This window comes from Lacerta agilis, chromosome 9 (assembly GCF_009819535.1).
Source record: "Lacerta agilis isolate rLacAgi1 chromosome 9, rLacAgi1.pri, whole genome shotgun sequence".
NCBI lineage: Eukaryota > Metazoa > Chordata > Lepidosauria > Squamata > Lacertidae > Lacerta > Lacerta agilis.
In genome coordinates, this window is record NC_046320.1 from 17,431,996 (window position 1) to 17,448,562 (window position 16,567).

Sequence of the window (16,567 nt, forward strand, 5' to 3'; positions counted from 1 at the left end):
TGGGTTTTGAGCCAGGACATGCTTTTCTCCAGTGCCTTACCACGTCTGCTGAAGGAGTTGCTGGCTGTACTGTACTACCCAGTGATGCGTTTAAAGTCCCACAATCCGCAAGTGCTGTTAAAGTTGGCTATAAAAAGCCTCCCCTTAACCTTCTGTGCCCTGATGGAAGGCAGATGTGAATAAGCCCAGACCAGGGAGCCCGTGCCAGCAGTTCCTAAAAGGACCACCAGTCCTCCTGAGGGAACTATCCTATAATTTGTAGCATTTGCTTCTTTGTTTTTATTATTTAAACTACCTTGGCTGCTTACTGCTCTTTCTTCATACTCTCCTTCTTGGGCCTTAGACTACACTGCTTTCCTTTACCCTCGTCTAGCTTGCTTTTTCCTGACCTTAGGATTCCAACCACGTTACCCATTTGGGATGCTTACTCTCAACGAACCCTGGCAGGATTTACAGTAAGTATGTCACCAACTGATCTGTACCACTTCACATTGGTGCAATCCTGTAATGCAGTCATTGGAGTTAAGTTCTACGTCACATACAAAGTGATTTCACAATGCATAAATGTTACAGCCCCCTTTTTTAAAAAAATGATTTTAAGAAAATGATATTCAACTCTAGCTAGGTCTTTTCCCCCATAAAACAATGCAGTGAATCAACATGCCACTTCCCTATTTCCCCCCGCCTGCTACAATTTCAATGCTCAGTTCTTTGTTCAGGGCAGCCGATTTTGCAACAAGCAAACCATTTTCCAGCTTTGTTAGTGCAACCTAACTCATCTCACACAGATAGAGGCGCACCTCAGCTCCCTTGTGCCTTGGCAAGGAAGCTGATCGGCATCTCCAAAACCAGGAGAGACTATGGACCAGAAACTTTAAATATTTGCTTTTTGTCACCTTTTGTGCCAGTGACTTCCTCCATGGTCATTGGGGTCAGATCTGGTCTGTTCCTCCTCCCCTTCTCCTCCATCAGTCCATCTGCCAGCCTTCCTGCTTTCCTCCCTCCACTCGCTGCTTTTCCTTCTGCCTCCTCCCTTCCTTTTTCCTCCTCCTGCAACTCTCCCTGCTCTCTCCATCTTTCTTCCTTCACTGGACTGCTACTCCGCTGCGCAGCCTCCCTGGGTGCTCCACTCACACTTCTACCAAATGGAGAGGGGGCCATGGAGGGCTGCTGTGACAGCCCACACCAACGACTGGATTCCTCCACAAAGGTGCCCAGAGGAGCCTGTGCACCTTGCCTGGCCACCCAGAGCCATGGAGTAGCAGCCCAGGGAGTGGGCGGAAGTGTGGGCAGTATGAGTTCTAGCCACACCAAGCCAGAGTGTAGAGGTGCAATTTTTTGTGCCCCCGCTGGGCCTGCATCCTTGGCAAGCGGCACCTGGCTAACCCCTAGGTATGCCCCTGCACACAGAAGGTAAACTACTAATCTCTTGTGGGGGCTCAACTTGTGCCAGTGCCTTCTGTCAAGAGTTTGGGTGTAACCTTCGACGCCTCCCTCTCCATGGAGGCGCAGGTTGCAGCTACTGCAAAGGCGGCATTTTTCCATCTCCGCCGTTATCAAAAAGTTGGTCCCTTACCTCCCGCCCCGATCTGGCCACAGTGATCCATGCAATGGTCACCTCCAGGCTTGATTACTGTAACTCGCTCTATGTGGGGCTGCCCTTGAAGCTGTCCCAGAAACTCCATCGGGTGCAGAATGCAGCGGCGAGGCTCCTTACAGGGTCCTCGCCGCGGGACCACATTCACCCAGTGCTTTTCCAACTGCACTGGCTCCCGGTGGAGTACAGGGTCAGGTTTAAGGTGCTGGTTTCGACCTTTAAAGCCTTTTTGTGGCCTAGGACCCTCGTACCTATGGGACCGCCTCTCCTGGTATGCCCCACGGAGGACGTTAAGGTCCATAAATAGCAACACTCTAGAGGTCCCGGGCCCTAAGATTAGCCTCAACCAGGGCCAGGGCCTTTTCAACACTGGCTCCGGCCTGGTGGAATGCTCTGTCTCATGAGACCAGGGCCCTGCAGGATCTGATTTCTTTCCGCAGGGCCTGTAAGACAGTGTTGTTCCGCCAGGCCTTTAGCTTGGAATCTGCCTGATCCCCTCCCCCTCTTTCCTTTTCCTTCTGTGATGGAACCCCTATTTGGGGATTTCCCTGGCTTTTTTCTGGCCTATGTAGGACCAGTCTGGATAGTTGGCCTTGGTGAAGATTTGACGTTTTCTTCCCCCAAACAGTTTTTGATCTGGGCTTCCACTGAAATGAGGCTCTATTTTAAGTTGTATTTTAATCCTGTTTTTAAGTTGTATTTTAATCAATTGTTTTTATACCTGATGTTAGCCGCCCTGAGCCGGTCTTGGCTGGGGAGGGCGGGGTATAAATAAAATTTATTATTAATTATTATTATTATTACTAATATAAAGGTTATGATCCTTTCATCCGGTACCAGCTGCATGAACTCAGTATGACAAGTAGCAAAGTTCAGCATCATAAATATTAAATCAGCAGAGCAAACTTACAATCACCACCTTCAATACACAAATTGGCAAAAACACGCAATTTAAACCCAGTTTCCTACCTCTGCACGACCTTCATAATATGCTAACATGGATTTTGTAAGCACAAAAAGCCTCTCTTTGTAATTTAAAGGAGATGTCCTTTTCTTTTGTTGTGATCTTTTAATCAGAATCTCTTCCAGGATAGTGTTCATATTCATTTCAGCCACTTGATCAATCTTTCCCCAGCCATTGAAGATGCAATCCTGTTAAAAAGAAGTTGAAAGCAAAGAATTATGTTGGTGTCATATTTTTCTGTAACATAGTTTGCCTTATATTTACTGCCATGCGTCTATCAGTTCACTATGCAAAATGCAGTAAAATTGCTCTTCTGACACAGTAACTCAGAAATCTAGAAAAGTTAAACATTAGGCAGAAAGGTCAACTTTTACCTTAGCAGAGGTCTGCAATGGCATGTTACCTCTAACTGGAGGCCTATACTCAGTGGGTATGAAGAACAGCACATTTCAGCTGCTTTAGTGTTCAAGATGAGGTTAATATTGTAGAGAATAAAACATGAGAGCACAGACTTAACGAGCTCTATATTAAATGTGTATACAGGCAGAATGGAATATTGTTTCCCTGCCCCCTACCTTTGCCCCCAAATTAATATCTGCTAGCTTCCTGCTGGAGGTCATGACAGGAAAGGGATTGCAGAAAAATGTATTATTTGTTGGGATTCATTTTTATGTGTGTGTGAGAGAGGAGATTTTGAAACTCATATTATTCATCTCTAATCTGGATACACTCCACACTATTACCTCAACATTCTAGCATCTCATTTTGCAGCACATGTAGACCCAGCCAGCATTAACTTCCTTTAAAAGAGAAACTGACAGAAGATAGACGGTGCTGGATGTCTGAGTGTCTTGCCCTTGTATGCAGCCCATACACACAGTCTGCTTGGAGGTTTCATACTTTCTTCAAAAGAAGACATGCTGTTACACAGTACCAATCTTCCCTAGTTCCCTTTATGAATCAGTCTGCCTTTTAAAAAATGAAGGGCAAAGCTAAGAATTTAATGAAAGAGCTTGTGCCGTGCTGTTTTTACTGTACTTATTTGTATGGTTTAAATAAATTTTATATATTTATAAAGTTTTAATTCTATCAACATTTGGGTGTGGGATATGTCCTACAGGCTAGACATGCCTATATTCCATTATGTCTATGATATATTTATAACGTTTTGCTAAACAATATGGTCTGCAATATTTGCCTCCTCAGGTAGAATTGCCTAGTGCTGCATAACATAGGGGGAAAATAGTTAAACAAGGATGAGGAACTGATCGTCATCTTCCTTAAAAGAACAGCATAAATAAAGGTGTCGTCATCCCCCCAACACACAGTAAATACAAAAATCTCAGGTTCATCCACATGTAATACAAGGTGCAGGATTCAACTAAGTTTTACTCAGAGTATACTCATTGGGGGTAAATGGACCTAACTTAAGTCATGTTTAATTTCATTTTTTAAAAAAATAAACTTTATTATTTTAAAAACATTCATACAATTCACACACTTAATAAACACAACAAAAAAGATGACACACTATACAGAAAAGGAAGAAAGAAAAAAGAAGGAAAGAAAAAGAATATTTTTTTTACAAAAAAATTCCAAAAAACAAAACAACACAAAACAATTTTTTTACATATTTTCCAAAATTTAAAACATTCTTGTTTAATTTCAATGGATCTACTCTGAAGAAAAATTAGCTGAACACCACCCAAACAAAACAAGAAATTCTTTTCCAAATATAGCATTTGCCTATGGAACTTATTTCCACATGACAGTAAGATGGCTGATTATTCTGATTATTCATAACCTTAAAAGGTTATGATTATACTTGGATGGCTTTAACAGCAATGGTTTACCATGACGATCAAACCCACAATATATCCAGAAGCAGTACTCTTCTAACCACTATACTTCACACTTTGACGATAGGAAATGGGCATCAGTCTCATGACCTACCAGTACTGTATATATGAAACCACCTGAGCATCCTGTCTGGCCACTGTTAAAGTGCAAAATATTGAGGTAATGGGTAAGTAATAAACCTTGGCAATCAAATTCTTATATCAAATCAGTGCCACAACTTCCATTGCAACTTTTGATGTCAAAGGAGCTGAACATTTACAACATTTTTACTTCTTAGATTACCCAGTGCAGCCAAACTTACCCGCATAGACAGAGTCCAGTCTTAATATTTCTGCTTTTAGTGTAGCTCCCTGCTGAAAAGCTCTCCTCACACAGCAGCAGTACATTTTAATAACGTCCTATAGAAACTGAGAGGCAAATGGCTCATCTCATTTGCAATAGCTGTGGGAGTTTCAGAGTGCGGTCCGCCCCGAATTTCCTTAATTCCCAGCTCCACCAGCCCTTGCTTGGCCAGTCGGACTAGATGAGATACTAAGGACTTACAACCACAACTAGAGACGTCAGAGAGAGTTTCAGATGTTCAGCTTCTCTGGCTGCTGGGATATTTATGCCTCTTAACTTTCATTTTGGTTGTAAAAGCAACATAGTATGAACACATATCTGGTGCAAGTTCTACAGGTGAAAATGTAATAGTGAAGCATCAGACTTATACACATACATTCCTTTTTTGGCGGTTCCCTCACTGCGGGAAGCAAAGTTACAGGGAACCAGGCAGAGGGCCTTCTTGGTAGTGGCGCCCACCCTGTGGAACACCCTCCCACCAGAGGTCAAAGAGATAAATAACTATCTGACATTCAGAAAATACCTGAAGGCAGCCCTGTTTAGGGAAGTTTTTAACCTGTGATTTTAAATGTATTTTAATATCTGTTGGAGGCCGCCCAGAGTGGCTGGGGGGACCCAGCCAGATGGGCGGGGTACACTACAAATAAATTATTATTATTATTATTATTATTATTATTATTATTTGAGTGTGCCAATGTGCGTATCAAAATACAACAGAAAGAAAACTGAAAGCCTGCAGCCCAAGATATTCTGAATACAGTCATACTTTGGTTTTCGAAGAGCCTAGTTCTCGAACGTTTTGGCTCCCAAACGATCGAAACCCGGAAGTGACTGTTCCAGTTTTCAAACATTCTTTTGGAAGCCGAATGTGCAACAGGGCTTCCAACTGGCTGCAGGAGCTTCCTGCCGCCAGTCGGAAGCCATGCTTTGGTTTTCAAACACTTTGGAAGTCGAACGGACTTCTGGAACAGATTCCGTTCGACTTCCAAGGTACGACTGTACTGAATATCCTCATAATGGTTCATCTGGGCTTAGTGAGGTGTGCACTTTATACTTATCAGTAAACATCAGGCTACTTGAACTCCTGGGAAAACGACAGCAGCCGCCTTGGAACAAGAGAAAGGGCCAGCACAGATCTATGCTTGCCAAATTTAAGTAAGTTGGATTTACTAAAGTGATTTATATAGGGTTGTGTCCAGAGGTCGATTTAGGGCAGCGTGACCGGTTTCACCACACTGGGTGCTGAGCCTAGGGGGCGCTGCAGGGTGTTGCAACTATGTCATAGTGAGCTGAGCAGAAAGGAAGCGAGATGTGAGGAGCACTGAATTTTGGCCTCTCACAGGGTGCCGCTAAAATTTGAAAGACCAAAAATCTGCCCCTATTGTATGCAATGAAATCATTCCTTATGTGCAAGGGCTTCCACTTGTCTAATGGAATTTACCCTTTCTTTCTTTTTTCTCCCCCCCCCCAAAAAAAAAATCTGCTCTGGAAGGTAGGGGAAAACCCCAGAACAGATCTGGAGGCATGTGGAAGAGGGGCGAGAGGGAGGGGAAGTTCTGTTGCAGAAGTCCATGTGCGAACAAGAGTGACTTCATTGGATACAACCCACAGTCTCTCAAAATGAGATAATACCAATGCACTCCCTTCTACCCCTTCCTTTCCTTACCCTTATAGTAATATAAAAGTAAGTTATGTGTACATGAACCTAAACATTCTCATCTGCACATCTAAAAGCCTCAAAAATTATCTTAGGACACTCATTTTCCACACAGGAAATTTTAACACTGGGCTGCTGAATAAGCTGAGCTGTACAGGATGAGTCAATGGCAAAATCAGTTCAGGTCCTATTAAAACATGGGCCTTTTTGTCTCTCACTTACGGCAATCTATGAACTGTGGTGAAAGAAATGATAGAAAAATCAAACAGACTTGCTTGTGAACACAGAAGAACTTTACAATTCATGTACCAATTATTACACAGAAATCAGTCCAGCTCAGCATCAAATTCGGTGTCTTTCAGCAGCTACAACCACTATCAAACAAACAGGCAAAGGCACCTTTGCTCACTTGCAATCAGGTTTCATCTTGAAGTCGCAAACAGAGGACTCTGCACCAGATCTGACCCATGGAAAGGCATTAGATAGCAAAATCTCAGTCATCAACATAAAGTAGCAAAACTCCACCACCTTTGCTCCCTTTTCAAAGCGGCACTTCAGGAAAAATTGCTGCTGATCACAGGTTTAATTAGACTGATTTGAAGGATGCAGCCATTGCAAGTTAGAAATTATTAGGCTTATTGTAAAGTTGAGGAAAGGATGTTGATAGCTGGAATAGCTAAGTCGGTAGAGAATAGGACTCTTAATCTCAGGGTTGTGGGTTCAAGCCCCAGCTTGGGCGAAAAGTTTGATGACTCATGTGTTGCCTCCTGTGATTCTATGAAGATGTCTGTAATCACGGTTCAAGCATATATTTAATTCTTAACATAAATCTCGTATATCTGTAGGGATAAGAACACAGACAACGATAGAAATATATATATATACAATATACTGTTATAAGATTAGTCCTACAGAAAACAATGTTTCTCTTTCTCCTTAAGAAGACGTTAAATACAAAACGACTCTTTGTGGTGTCCAAAACTACAACAAAAATGTCTAAAATCAAAACATCCCCTTCCAAGAGGTATGTTTATACTGCAAACAAACCAGCTGAAGGAAGCCAAAAACAGATGAAGTAGCTAGTACAAAGCAATGGTCTATAGTGGGTCTGCCATGTCGAAATCCTGCTTGCTCTTCGGCAAGAATAGCTTCATCAGTTATCCAATCAAGTAGGTCATTGTAAAGATACTTTGCATATAATTTGCTAATTACAGGTAGCAAGCTAATTGGTCTATATAACTAGCCCTTTTTGACTACTGCTGTGGCCCAAACTTCAGGAAATAACACGGATGAATAAATAAATGAGAGTATTACTGCCAGCAGGGAGGCCCACCAGTCAATGTTAGATTTCAATTAATAAAGCCTGGTGCTTTATTATTTTTAAACTGTGAAATAAGGCAGTGTTTTTCAACCTTTTTTGGGCAAAGGCACACTTGTTTCATGAAAAAAATCACGAGGCACACCACCATTAGAAAATGTTAAAAAATTTAACTCTGTGCCTATATTGACTATATATAAAGTAATTTTTCAATTTTTCCCACGGCACACCAGGCAACATCTCGCGGCACACTAGTGTGCCGCGGAACAGTGGTTGAAAAACACTGAAATAAGGTTATTGACCAGTCTGGTAAGTTTTCCAAAGATTCTGCTATTTGGTTGACCTCATCATCCTGCCCATGACAGAGTGACATTTTGACACCTTATTTGCAAAATTTAACAATTCCAAAATACAGGTGCACTTTCACTTTCGCAAGATTAAATGTACTGCCCTCGGTTGTACTTGAGGGCCAATTTCAAAAAATTCCACTGGAAAAAAACAGTTATGTCCATGCGGAGATGGCAGTATTGAGTCAGTGCCACATGTGCTTCTGGCTTGCACTCTTTACAAAGATTTGAGGAGTGAGGTTATTTCCCCTATATTATTGTCCATGCCGGGTCGCTCAACCATTGCTACTGTGTCCTTTCTTTTAGCAGATCATGATGATCAGGTGACAGCAAAAACTGCAAAGTTTTTAGTGGGGGCAATTAGAATAAGATCCATTATTTGATTATTGATGTACACCTCCAAAATGTATTTTGTATAGTTAAGTTTTTACCTCTACCTTCAGTACATTTCATTTTATTTTATTGCTTTGGCTAGTGGCTGATGCCAAATAAAGATTCTTCTGAATGAACTAGCTTAAAATTAGTTTAACATTGCTGCTGTGTTCTCTGCATAGAAGCAAAACTCTGCAATAGTGTGCCACATTTAGCAACAAAAGATGGATGCTGCCATAGCTCAGTGGTAGAGCATCTGCTTTGCATGCAGAGGGCCCTTGGTTCAATCTTCAGCATCTCCAGGTAGGACTCAGAATATTTCCTGCCTGAAATCTGTGTAGTCAGTGTGCTCAGTACTGAGCAAGGTGGTCCAATGGATTGACTCAGTTATAAGGAAGCTTCCCATGTTCCTATAGCCAGCATGAATGATGCAATTCTGGCACCGATGAATGGCTTCCCTAGTTTTGCATAATGCCTTCTGCAATTTATTTACTGATCTGCATAATTTTTGCTGCTTCTGCTAACTGATGGGAAAGAAAGACATGACACCAATGCCCCCCACCCCCATGCCTTAGGGACAGAAACACTGCCAAGCTGAGCAAATTACTGAACTATACTGAGAATGGGTAAGGAAAAAATGGTGGGTTTTGGTTACAAAAAATGGCCATCAGCATAGAATTTGCTATGTTCAGTGGTCTTTGGACAAACCAAGGTGTTCAAATATTGTGCAACTTGTACAGAAACCAACTTTTCACTGCATATAAAAGGGAAGTATAAATCATAGTTATGACTGCTGATTTCTGGGGCATTGGAAAACAACTTTTGGTGGAAGTTACACAGATAATAATGTTGGTGTATTATACAAATTATGCTAAATATATAATTGCATGGGTGAAAAAATGGGCTCAATATCTATTTCCCTCCAATTCCTGATATACTTCTAATGTGACCTTTAGTGCTGAACACACTTCCACCAGTGTTTTGCACTCTCCTCCTGCTGCCGAAAAAGGTCATTTAAATATATTTCTAGCAAACACTGTCATATGAAGTGGAAACAGGAAAAAAAAACATATCAAAAGGAAAAATGTGAATGCATTATGGGACACTAAAAAGAAGAAGTCAGATCAGAACACATTCCTCTGCTTTTAACAAAAGGAAATAAGACTCTGAAGCTCTCCTTTGTCTTGCAGATGCTATTCTGTTTTAAAGAATGACAAAATGATAAATAAGCATTTTCAGGTACATTTCTAATTTCCGAACTTCAAGCTGCATCCTAAAATGAATTATTTTGCCTACAAGATGAATAATGGGCTTGATGAGTCTATGTCTTTACATAGGAATATGCAATACCTGTATGCATGGATGTTCATATTTAAACACAAAATATTTATGGTTAATTATGCTGGTTTAACTGAGCTGGGAGTCAGTAACTCAGTTCACACATTATGCAAAGCCAAACCATGGCTTAGCACACAAACATGCAAGTGTGCTGATTCCCAGAGAGGTGACGGTGGCCACTGAGTTCCTCCCCTAATCCTACTGCTGCTTTCTACCTGGGGCTTAGCAGCATGTCATCTGAACATGAGGTCATTGTTCCTCTTGCTACAGACAAACCACAAGCTGTAAACCAAGGACAAACTCAAGTTCAGGTGACTCCTACTAAGCAAAATCATAGCTTAGACACCAGTAGCATGGCATCAGCAGGACCAGGGAAGGACGGCAAATGTGATCTGCCTTCCAGGGGGCATGTATGCTTGCATGTTCACACTAAGCCATGGTTTAGCATTATGCGCAAACTGGGCCAATCTGCCTTTCAATTACTTATTACCACACACTCCTGAATAAACACACACATACACAGGTACACTTCTTAGATTCCTAATGTGTAAATACTACAAATTGAGCACAGACAGACAAGCAATTTATAGTAATCCCAACAGATCCAACACTACACTGATTGCCGGGTGGGGATGTAGGTCTGAGAAATGTGAGGTCTGTCTTCTAGGCAGGGCAGCCCTGTCCCATAGGTTAATATGTCTGGTGGCATCATCCCAGGTGGTGTGATCCTGCCCCCACCCCAACTTGAAGTGGAACAGTAAGTTTTATTTTAGTTTTATCTTTCATAAACCACTTTGAGGTAGTTGGATTTGCTTGTTTGTTTGGTTTTTTTTACAATCCAGAGGCATATAAACTTTATGAAATAAATAAATGTTACAGAAGCTGATGTTGGCCATCCCTATTTCTAAGGCTGCCTACATGCTAACAATTCTGCAGAAGCAACCACAGCAAATGAAAACTGTAATGTGGAATTGGTTGCAAAATCTGACTTCCTAAGGATCTTGCATCTCTTTTTTTAGAAAGAGCAAATGTTGCAAAACAGATGCTTGAAAGTGTGTCTAAAGACTAAAGGTGTGGTTAGTTTTCCTCATAGCTCTTTGTCCTTTACCATCAAAACTGATTATGCAAAAGTTAAGTAATTATGCACAGCGTGTTTAATTTGCATAACTTATATATGTTACAGTATTCAGCACTTCTTGCATTACCTGGCCTTTGTTGATACGTACTGGATTTTGGAAGCACACTGCTCCTGTCTTAACTATTATTCCTGAACACATGCAGTCCCATACTCTCCAACTTTTCTCGGATGAAAATAGGAATATTCTATTCTACATCAGGAAGCTTCTCCCACATCCACATCCACACCCGTCATATACACATATACTGTACATCTGTCACCTTGAGCCAATTACAACCTCTCAGCCCAACCTACATCACAGGATTGTTGTAAAGAAAAAAATGTGAGGGAAGGGATCGTGTACAACACCTTCAACAGATAAATGGGATGAAATAAAATTTTATCTGTAATCAGCCTTGAGTGAGGGGAAAGGGTAGGAAATGCTGGCTGCTGAAGCATTGCAATTAAAGGATTTAAAGTGGATTTGTTACATTTTCCTTTAAAAATAAAAAGGGCTTCGTATGCCAGCTTCATTTAGTGCTGGTATTTTATTTTCAGGATAAACAGGGCTCTGTTTTTGCACCTACACACAGCAAAGGCTCCTGTTTCCAATAAGGATTGGGGGGCGGGTTCTGATCTCTCCACCACCTTTAATTGTATTGGGGGAAAGGGAAAAAGAAAACTAGGACATTCCAGGATCAGATCAGAAACCAGGATGGCTTCTGTAATTCCAGAACTGTCCCTGGAAAATTGGGACACTTGGAGGGTTTGCAGTCCTGGATAGCTCTCCTCAGACCCTGAGGTTCTGGGTCCCAGTTTTCCATTCTGTCAGGATATGATGTAGTAAAATATAAAAAGAACTTTCACATTCCATGCATGTTTACATGGAAGTAAGTCCCTCTATGTTCATTGAAGCTGTTCCTTAAGTTCCAAAGGCTTCAAGCAGGTGCCTGCTTACCTTTCCAAATGAAACCAATGGGGCTTATGGCAGATCTGGAACTTCTCCAGAATAACTGCAACACAAATTTATTGTGTTGTTAAAAGAAGTTACATTCTAGTCTCACTGCAACTCAGAAGGTGGCATGTGACATTTCACACACTGATTAGAATCCTATTGCAGGGTGAGGCAATGCCATATCATAAAATCTGCTTAACTTTTCTCCCATATATGGCATTTGCAAGCACCAGGTTCCTCTGTGCAAACCTCTAATAGTATCAAAATCTAAGATAAATTACAGTACTGGCAACAGCTTATGCTACCTACCAATAAAAGTTATTTATGCTAAATCTTCCACAACCAGCTAAGACCAGAAGAAGGAGAAAGGAAAAGACTAGAGTCTTCTGTGAAAACTGCATCATCAATTCCTCTGGGTTAAATTAACCAGGAGATTTTAATCTGAGTTATTCAGAGAATGCTGTCTACCACAGTATGTAGGTGCTGGATAAGATTAAGGCAGCCATTTTACAAGATCTTTTGACTTGTTTTCATCATTGTCTCCCCAAATGAGCTTCTGTAGAGTGATACGTTATTCCGAGGTGACTGAAATGGTGGTATTTTTTGCTTTATGGAGGCAGCTGTGCCAAGCACGTGCAACTATATATTGCTTGAAAATAAACTTAATAGAGCAACCACCCACGCAAAGTCTCGTCACACTTTATGGAACACTAAATTTGTCTGCAAATAGAGGAAGTGTTCATAGCACATGCAGAATATAGTATATAGTATATGGGCATGCAATTTCAAGAGATATTGGGTATTTCTAGAATAAAGAAAAGGGGGGGAAACTCATAAAGTTTGCACGTAGGTCCACTAACCCAAATCTGGCCTACTTACTTTGGATCCAACCATTAGCTTTAAAGTTTACTAATGCAATATATTCAAAATTAGACAACACTCCATTCTTACATGTTTAAGCCCAGGTGTAGGCAAACTCCGGCCCTCCAGATGTTTGGGACTATAATTCCCATCATCCCTAGCTAACAGGACCAGTGGTCAGGGATGATGGGGATTGTAGTCCCAAACATCTGGAGGGCTGGAGTTTGCTTATGCCTGTAATTTAGCCATTATATGTCCCTGATTTCAGTGACATTATGTTGGAAAATATAGGAATTCGTTTTACCAAAAGTCAGATACGTGCAGGAGTTTCAGGATCAAAGCGGACATGACAGCGACAAACCCCTTGTTCTTTTCATCCGCGTATCTCTCCTACACGCAAATAAAGCAGTGCCTATGTTTTATTTTTAACAGTAAAAGTTGGAGAAAGTCACTAAACCTCCCCCCCCTTCTGCATTTAACCTCCCCTCAGTTAGTCCAGCCACAGTTCTGAATTCCTAGCTCACATGTATCAGAGCCAAGGAAGACGGAAACATGATTGGCGAAATGGACTGACAGGCGTATTAAGTAATTTGTGCACACAAGAGAGCTCAGTGTCCCTGCCCTTGTTTAACTGTTTTAAGTATGTCATTAAGTTACATATATAGATCATACAAACGCTGTAAGAATCCTGAGAGAACTGTTGGTTAAGGGTGCTGGGAACTGTAGCTTTGGGGGATAAATTACAGTTTCAGGATTATTTGGGGGGACAGATTTACTTTAAGCTTATGGTGTGTATCCAGACCTGAGCCCTTGCCCCACTTTATACTGTAAGTCGACACACAAATGATGGCTCCAGCATGTCTAGCTTGGCCATGATGATCTGGCCAAGCTTTTGTTATTGAAAGACAGAGAGAAAAGAGCATAAAACGATTATAGGAATGCACAGTAATTGTACGGGGCAGATTTAAAAAATCACTATTGCAATGCCACTGCTGCCTCACCCACCTTTTTGCCTGCCCTTTTTCTCTTCCACTGGTCTCTGATCCAGCACGTCATGGCAGCTGCACAAATGGAGGGGCAATTCTGTGCCCACTGCAGGAAACTATATGGAACAGAATCGCTCTCTCTAGCAGGAAATCGGTCTCATGAAATTATTCTTCTTCAGCTCACTCCATAAAGTGACCAACAGACGAAGCACATGGACAAAGAGGACCAAGCCTCAAGGGAACTGAGACTAAGATGAAAGACAATCAGGAAAAAACAGGGAGTGAGAGAAAAAAACCACAGAGGAGGAGGGGGGAAACCACCAGCATACCCTGTGACTATGAGAAAGAGGAAGTAGCATGCAGTGGAGGGAGGAAGCACTTCTCAAGACGGACACCAGTGGTTTAGCTATCTGAGCGCCCATATGAAAATTGCATGTGATGGCTCAGCATCTAACTATTTTCTAATCCCTTAAATAGGAACATATAAAATGTTGTATTTAGATTGTTACAAACAGCAGCATTTTAACCTCCATATGCTGAAGTGAAATTTCGGAAGTCTAAATCCACAACATGCAAAATATACGCCAATTTAAAATTATTTTGTGCAGCGTTCCCCTCCCCACCCCCAATTCATACGTCTTTATTTAGTTCATGATTAACACAAAAAAGCCTATCTTTGGAAAAACTGGCCAAGAACAAAAGGTTTATAGAATGCCATCTCCACTATAATATGCTAAGGTTTGTTTTTTTTTAGATGGTTGTAAGAAGTGATTGGCTGAGATGTTCTAATGCTACAGGGGAGTAGTGTAAGCAGTCAGATCTCCAGTTGCCATCGACTGTCCAGATCCTAAGAAGGTGATGCAAATCAAAGGCCCTAGAGAGAAAAAAAGGTGGAAGAACCCATGATCTAAGACATCATAGAAAGGAATGTGAGGTTCTTCTAGACTTAGCATTGTCCCTAAATGCCCAGGTGTCAGCTGTGACCAAGGGAGCCTTTGCTTAACTGCAGTCAATGTACCAAGTACGCTTATTTCTGGGGACTGCAAATCTGGCTAGGTGACACACACACCCTTGTAATATCACATCTGGACTGCTGTTGTGTACTCTCCATAAAGTTGCCCCTCAAGAGTGTCCAGATAGTGATACTGGTTCCAAATGCAGAGTACACACCTATTGATGTTATTGTTTTTTAAATAAGCATAAGGAATGTGTGACTTCCTTACTGAAACAACTGCTCAAGTTCCAATTTGTTTCCAGGTTCATATCAGAAATGGTGATGATCTTTAAAGTCCTTCATGGCTTGGAACCGGGATATTTAAATGGGATATTTCTCCCATTTGAGCCTGCTAAGTTCTTCTCTACAGACCCATATGTGTATTCTTAGTTGAGACCAACAGCGCCAATTTAGGGAGGTGTGGGTGATTCCCATACACAGGGCGCTGAGCTGAGGGGGCACAAAACAACAACAACAACAACCTATATTTCTACGGATCCCTACTGAGAAGATCTGTTTAAAAAAGCAAAATAAAAATATTGCGAAAGTAAGAAATATTGGAGGGAGGGGGCAATTTTGTCTTTGAAAATTGCCTCTCACATCTTGCCAGGCTAGCTTCATTAGCTGCAAACACCAAAAGTTAGGATCCCCTCCATTAATGAAGTTCATCTTGCTCCCTCTTTAACGGTTGTTAAAAGCTACCTGTTTAGGATGCCCATGAACGGTTCTCATTTCCTGTACCGCATCACGGTTGTTTTAAACTTGCTGCATAATGAAAACAATAAGAATTGTTTCCATTGCCTAATTCTTTCAGTGGCTGCATTGTATCTTTGTGTATTATGCTGTTTTGGTGTACTGTATTGATTTCAGCTTACTGTTACCTTAGCTTACCTCAAACTTTTTAAAGGAAGAGAAGCATATAATTTAAATGAATCAATAGATAGGTGCCAGGGTGGTGGTGGAAATAGGAACAAGGAGATGGAAGAAGGGATGGTCCAGAGAGATGCAAATAATCGAAAATCAAAGAGATGAGTTAAAGGAGAAAGAATGAGAAAGACAGAAAGGGAAGGAATGTAGAAACAAACCAGTCAACAAACTACCGGTACATATGGATTGTAAATTAATAACCAGCCAAATCTTTCATTCCAAGCTTAGAGTATAGTTGGGTATGTTGGTTACGTTTTGTGCTAATATTCAACATATCCTGCTTGGATTTATTTTTTATTTTTTTTGGATAGGCAAGACAATAATACATCAACAAATGATAGCAGCATATTAATCATGCACAAGTCCAAGCATGGTGCTCCTTTGAAAGCTCAAAAACTAAGAAAAACACAAAATTAAAACCCCAGAATAAGGTGCCTGCTTAAAACATTTTTGTTTAGCCAAGCCATATACAGATACATAAATGCTGATGCATTTTAATTTCTTTTACTGTTCGTTTTAATTATTTTTAAATTTTTTAGTTATTTTTATTGGCAATTTTAATATTTCTTAGTTAGGGGTGTTACCACAATGAAGCAATACAGTCGTACCTTGGAAGCCAAACTGAATCTGTTTCAGAAGTCCATTCAACTTCCAAAACATTAAGAAACCAAGACATGGCTTCCGATTGACTGCAGTTAAAACATTTCAGATCAATATATCACAGCCAGCTAGGACTACTAAGTCTACTGCTTATAAAACTATCTCATTAAAATAAAACCTAAAAACACATGTTTTTAGAGCCCACCTAAACACTACCAAGGAGGAATCTCAGTGCTCTTTTTCTAGGGGGACGCATACCCCTAAACATTCTGTGAATCTTTGTACTTTTGTCCATTTACTGTCTTTATTTTTCCCAATTTGAACTATAAAAT

The 16,567-nt window shown here is 40.9% G+C and overlaps 1 protein-coding gene across 3 annotated transcripts in view; it reads right to left on the minus strand.

The window, feature by feature from the left end:
- TEC (tec protein tyrosine kinase) overlaps positions 1-16,567 on the minus strand; it is a 49,509-nt gene that overhangs the window by 28,595 nt on the left and 4,347 nt on the right. Inside the window, exons 1-2 of one of the 3 annotated variants that reach the window (XM_033159754.1) lie at positions 13,734-13,942; positions 2,567-2,749 (exon numbers count right to left, since the gene is read on the minus strand). In XM_033159754.1, the coding sequence (XP_033015645.1) occupies positions 2,567-2,749; positions 13,734-13,784 (234 nt within the window). In that variant the 5' untranslated portion in view covers positions 13,785-13,942. Of the gene's footprint in view, positions 1-2,566; positions 2,750-4,722; positions 5,015-13,733; positions 13,943-16,567 lie in introns of those variants that run through there. The other 2 variants (XM_033159755.1, XM_033159756.1) reach the window with 2 other exon arrangements.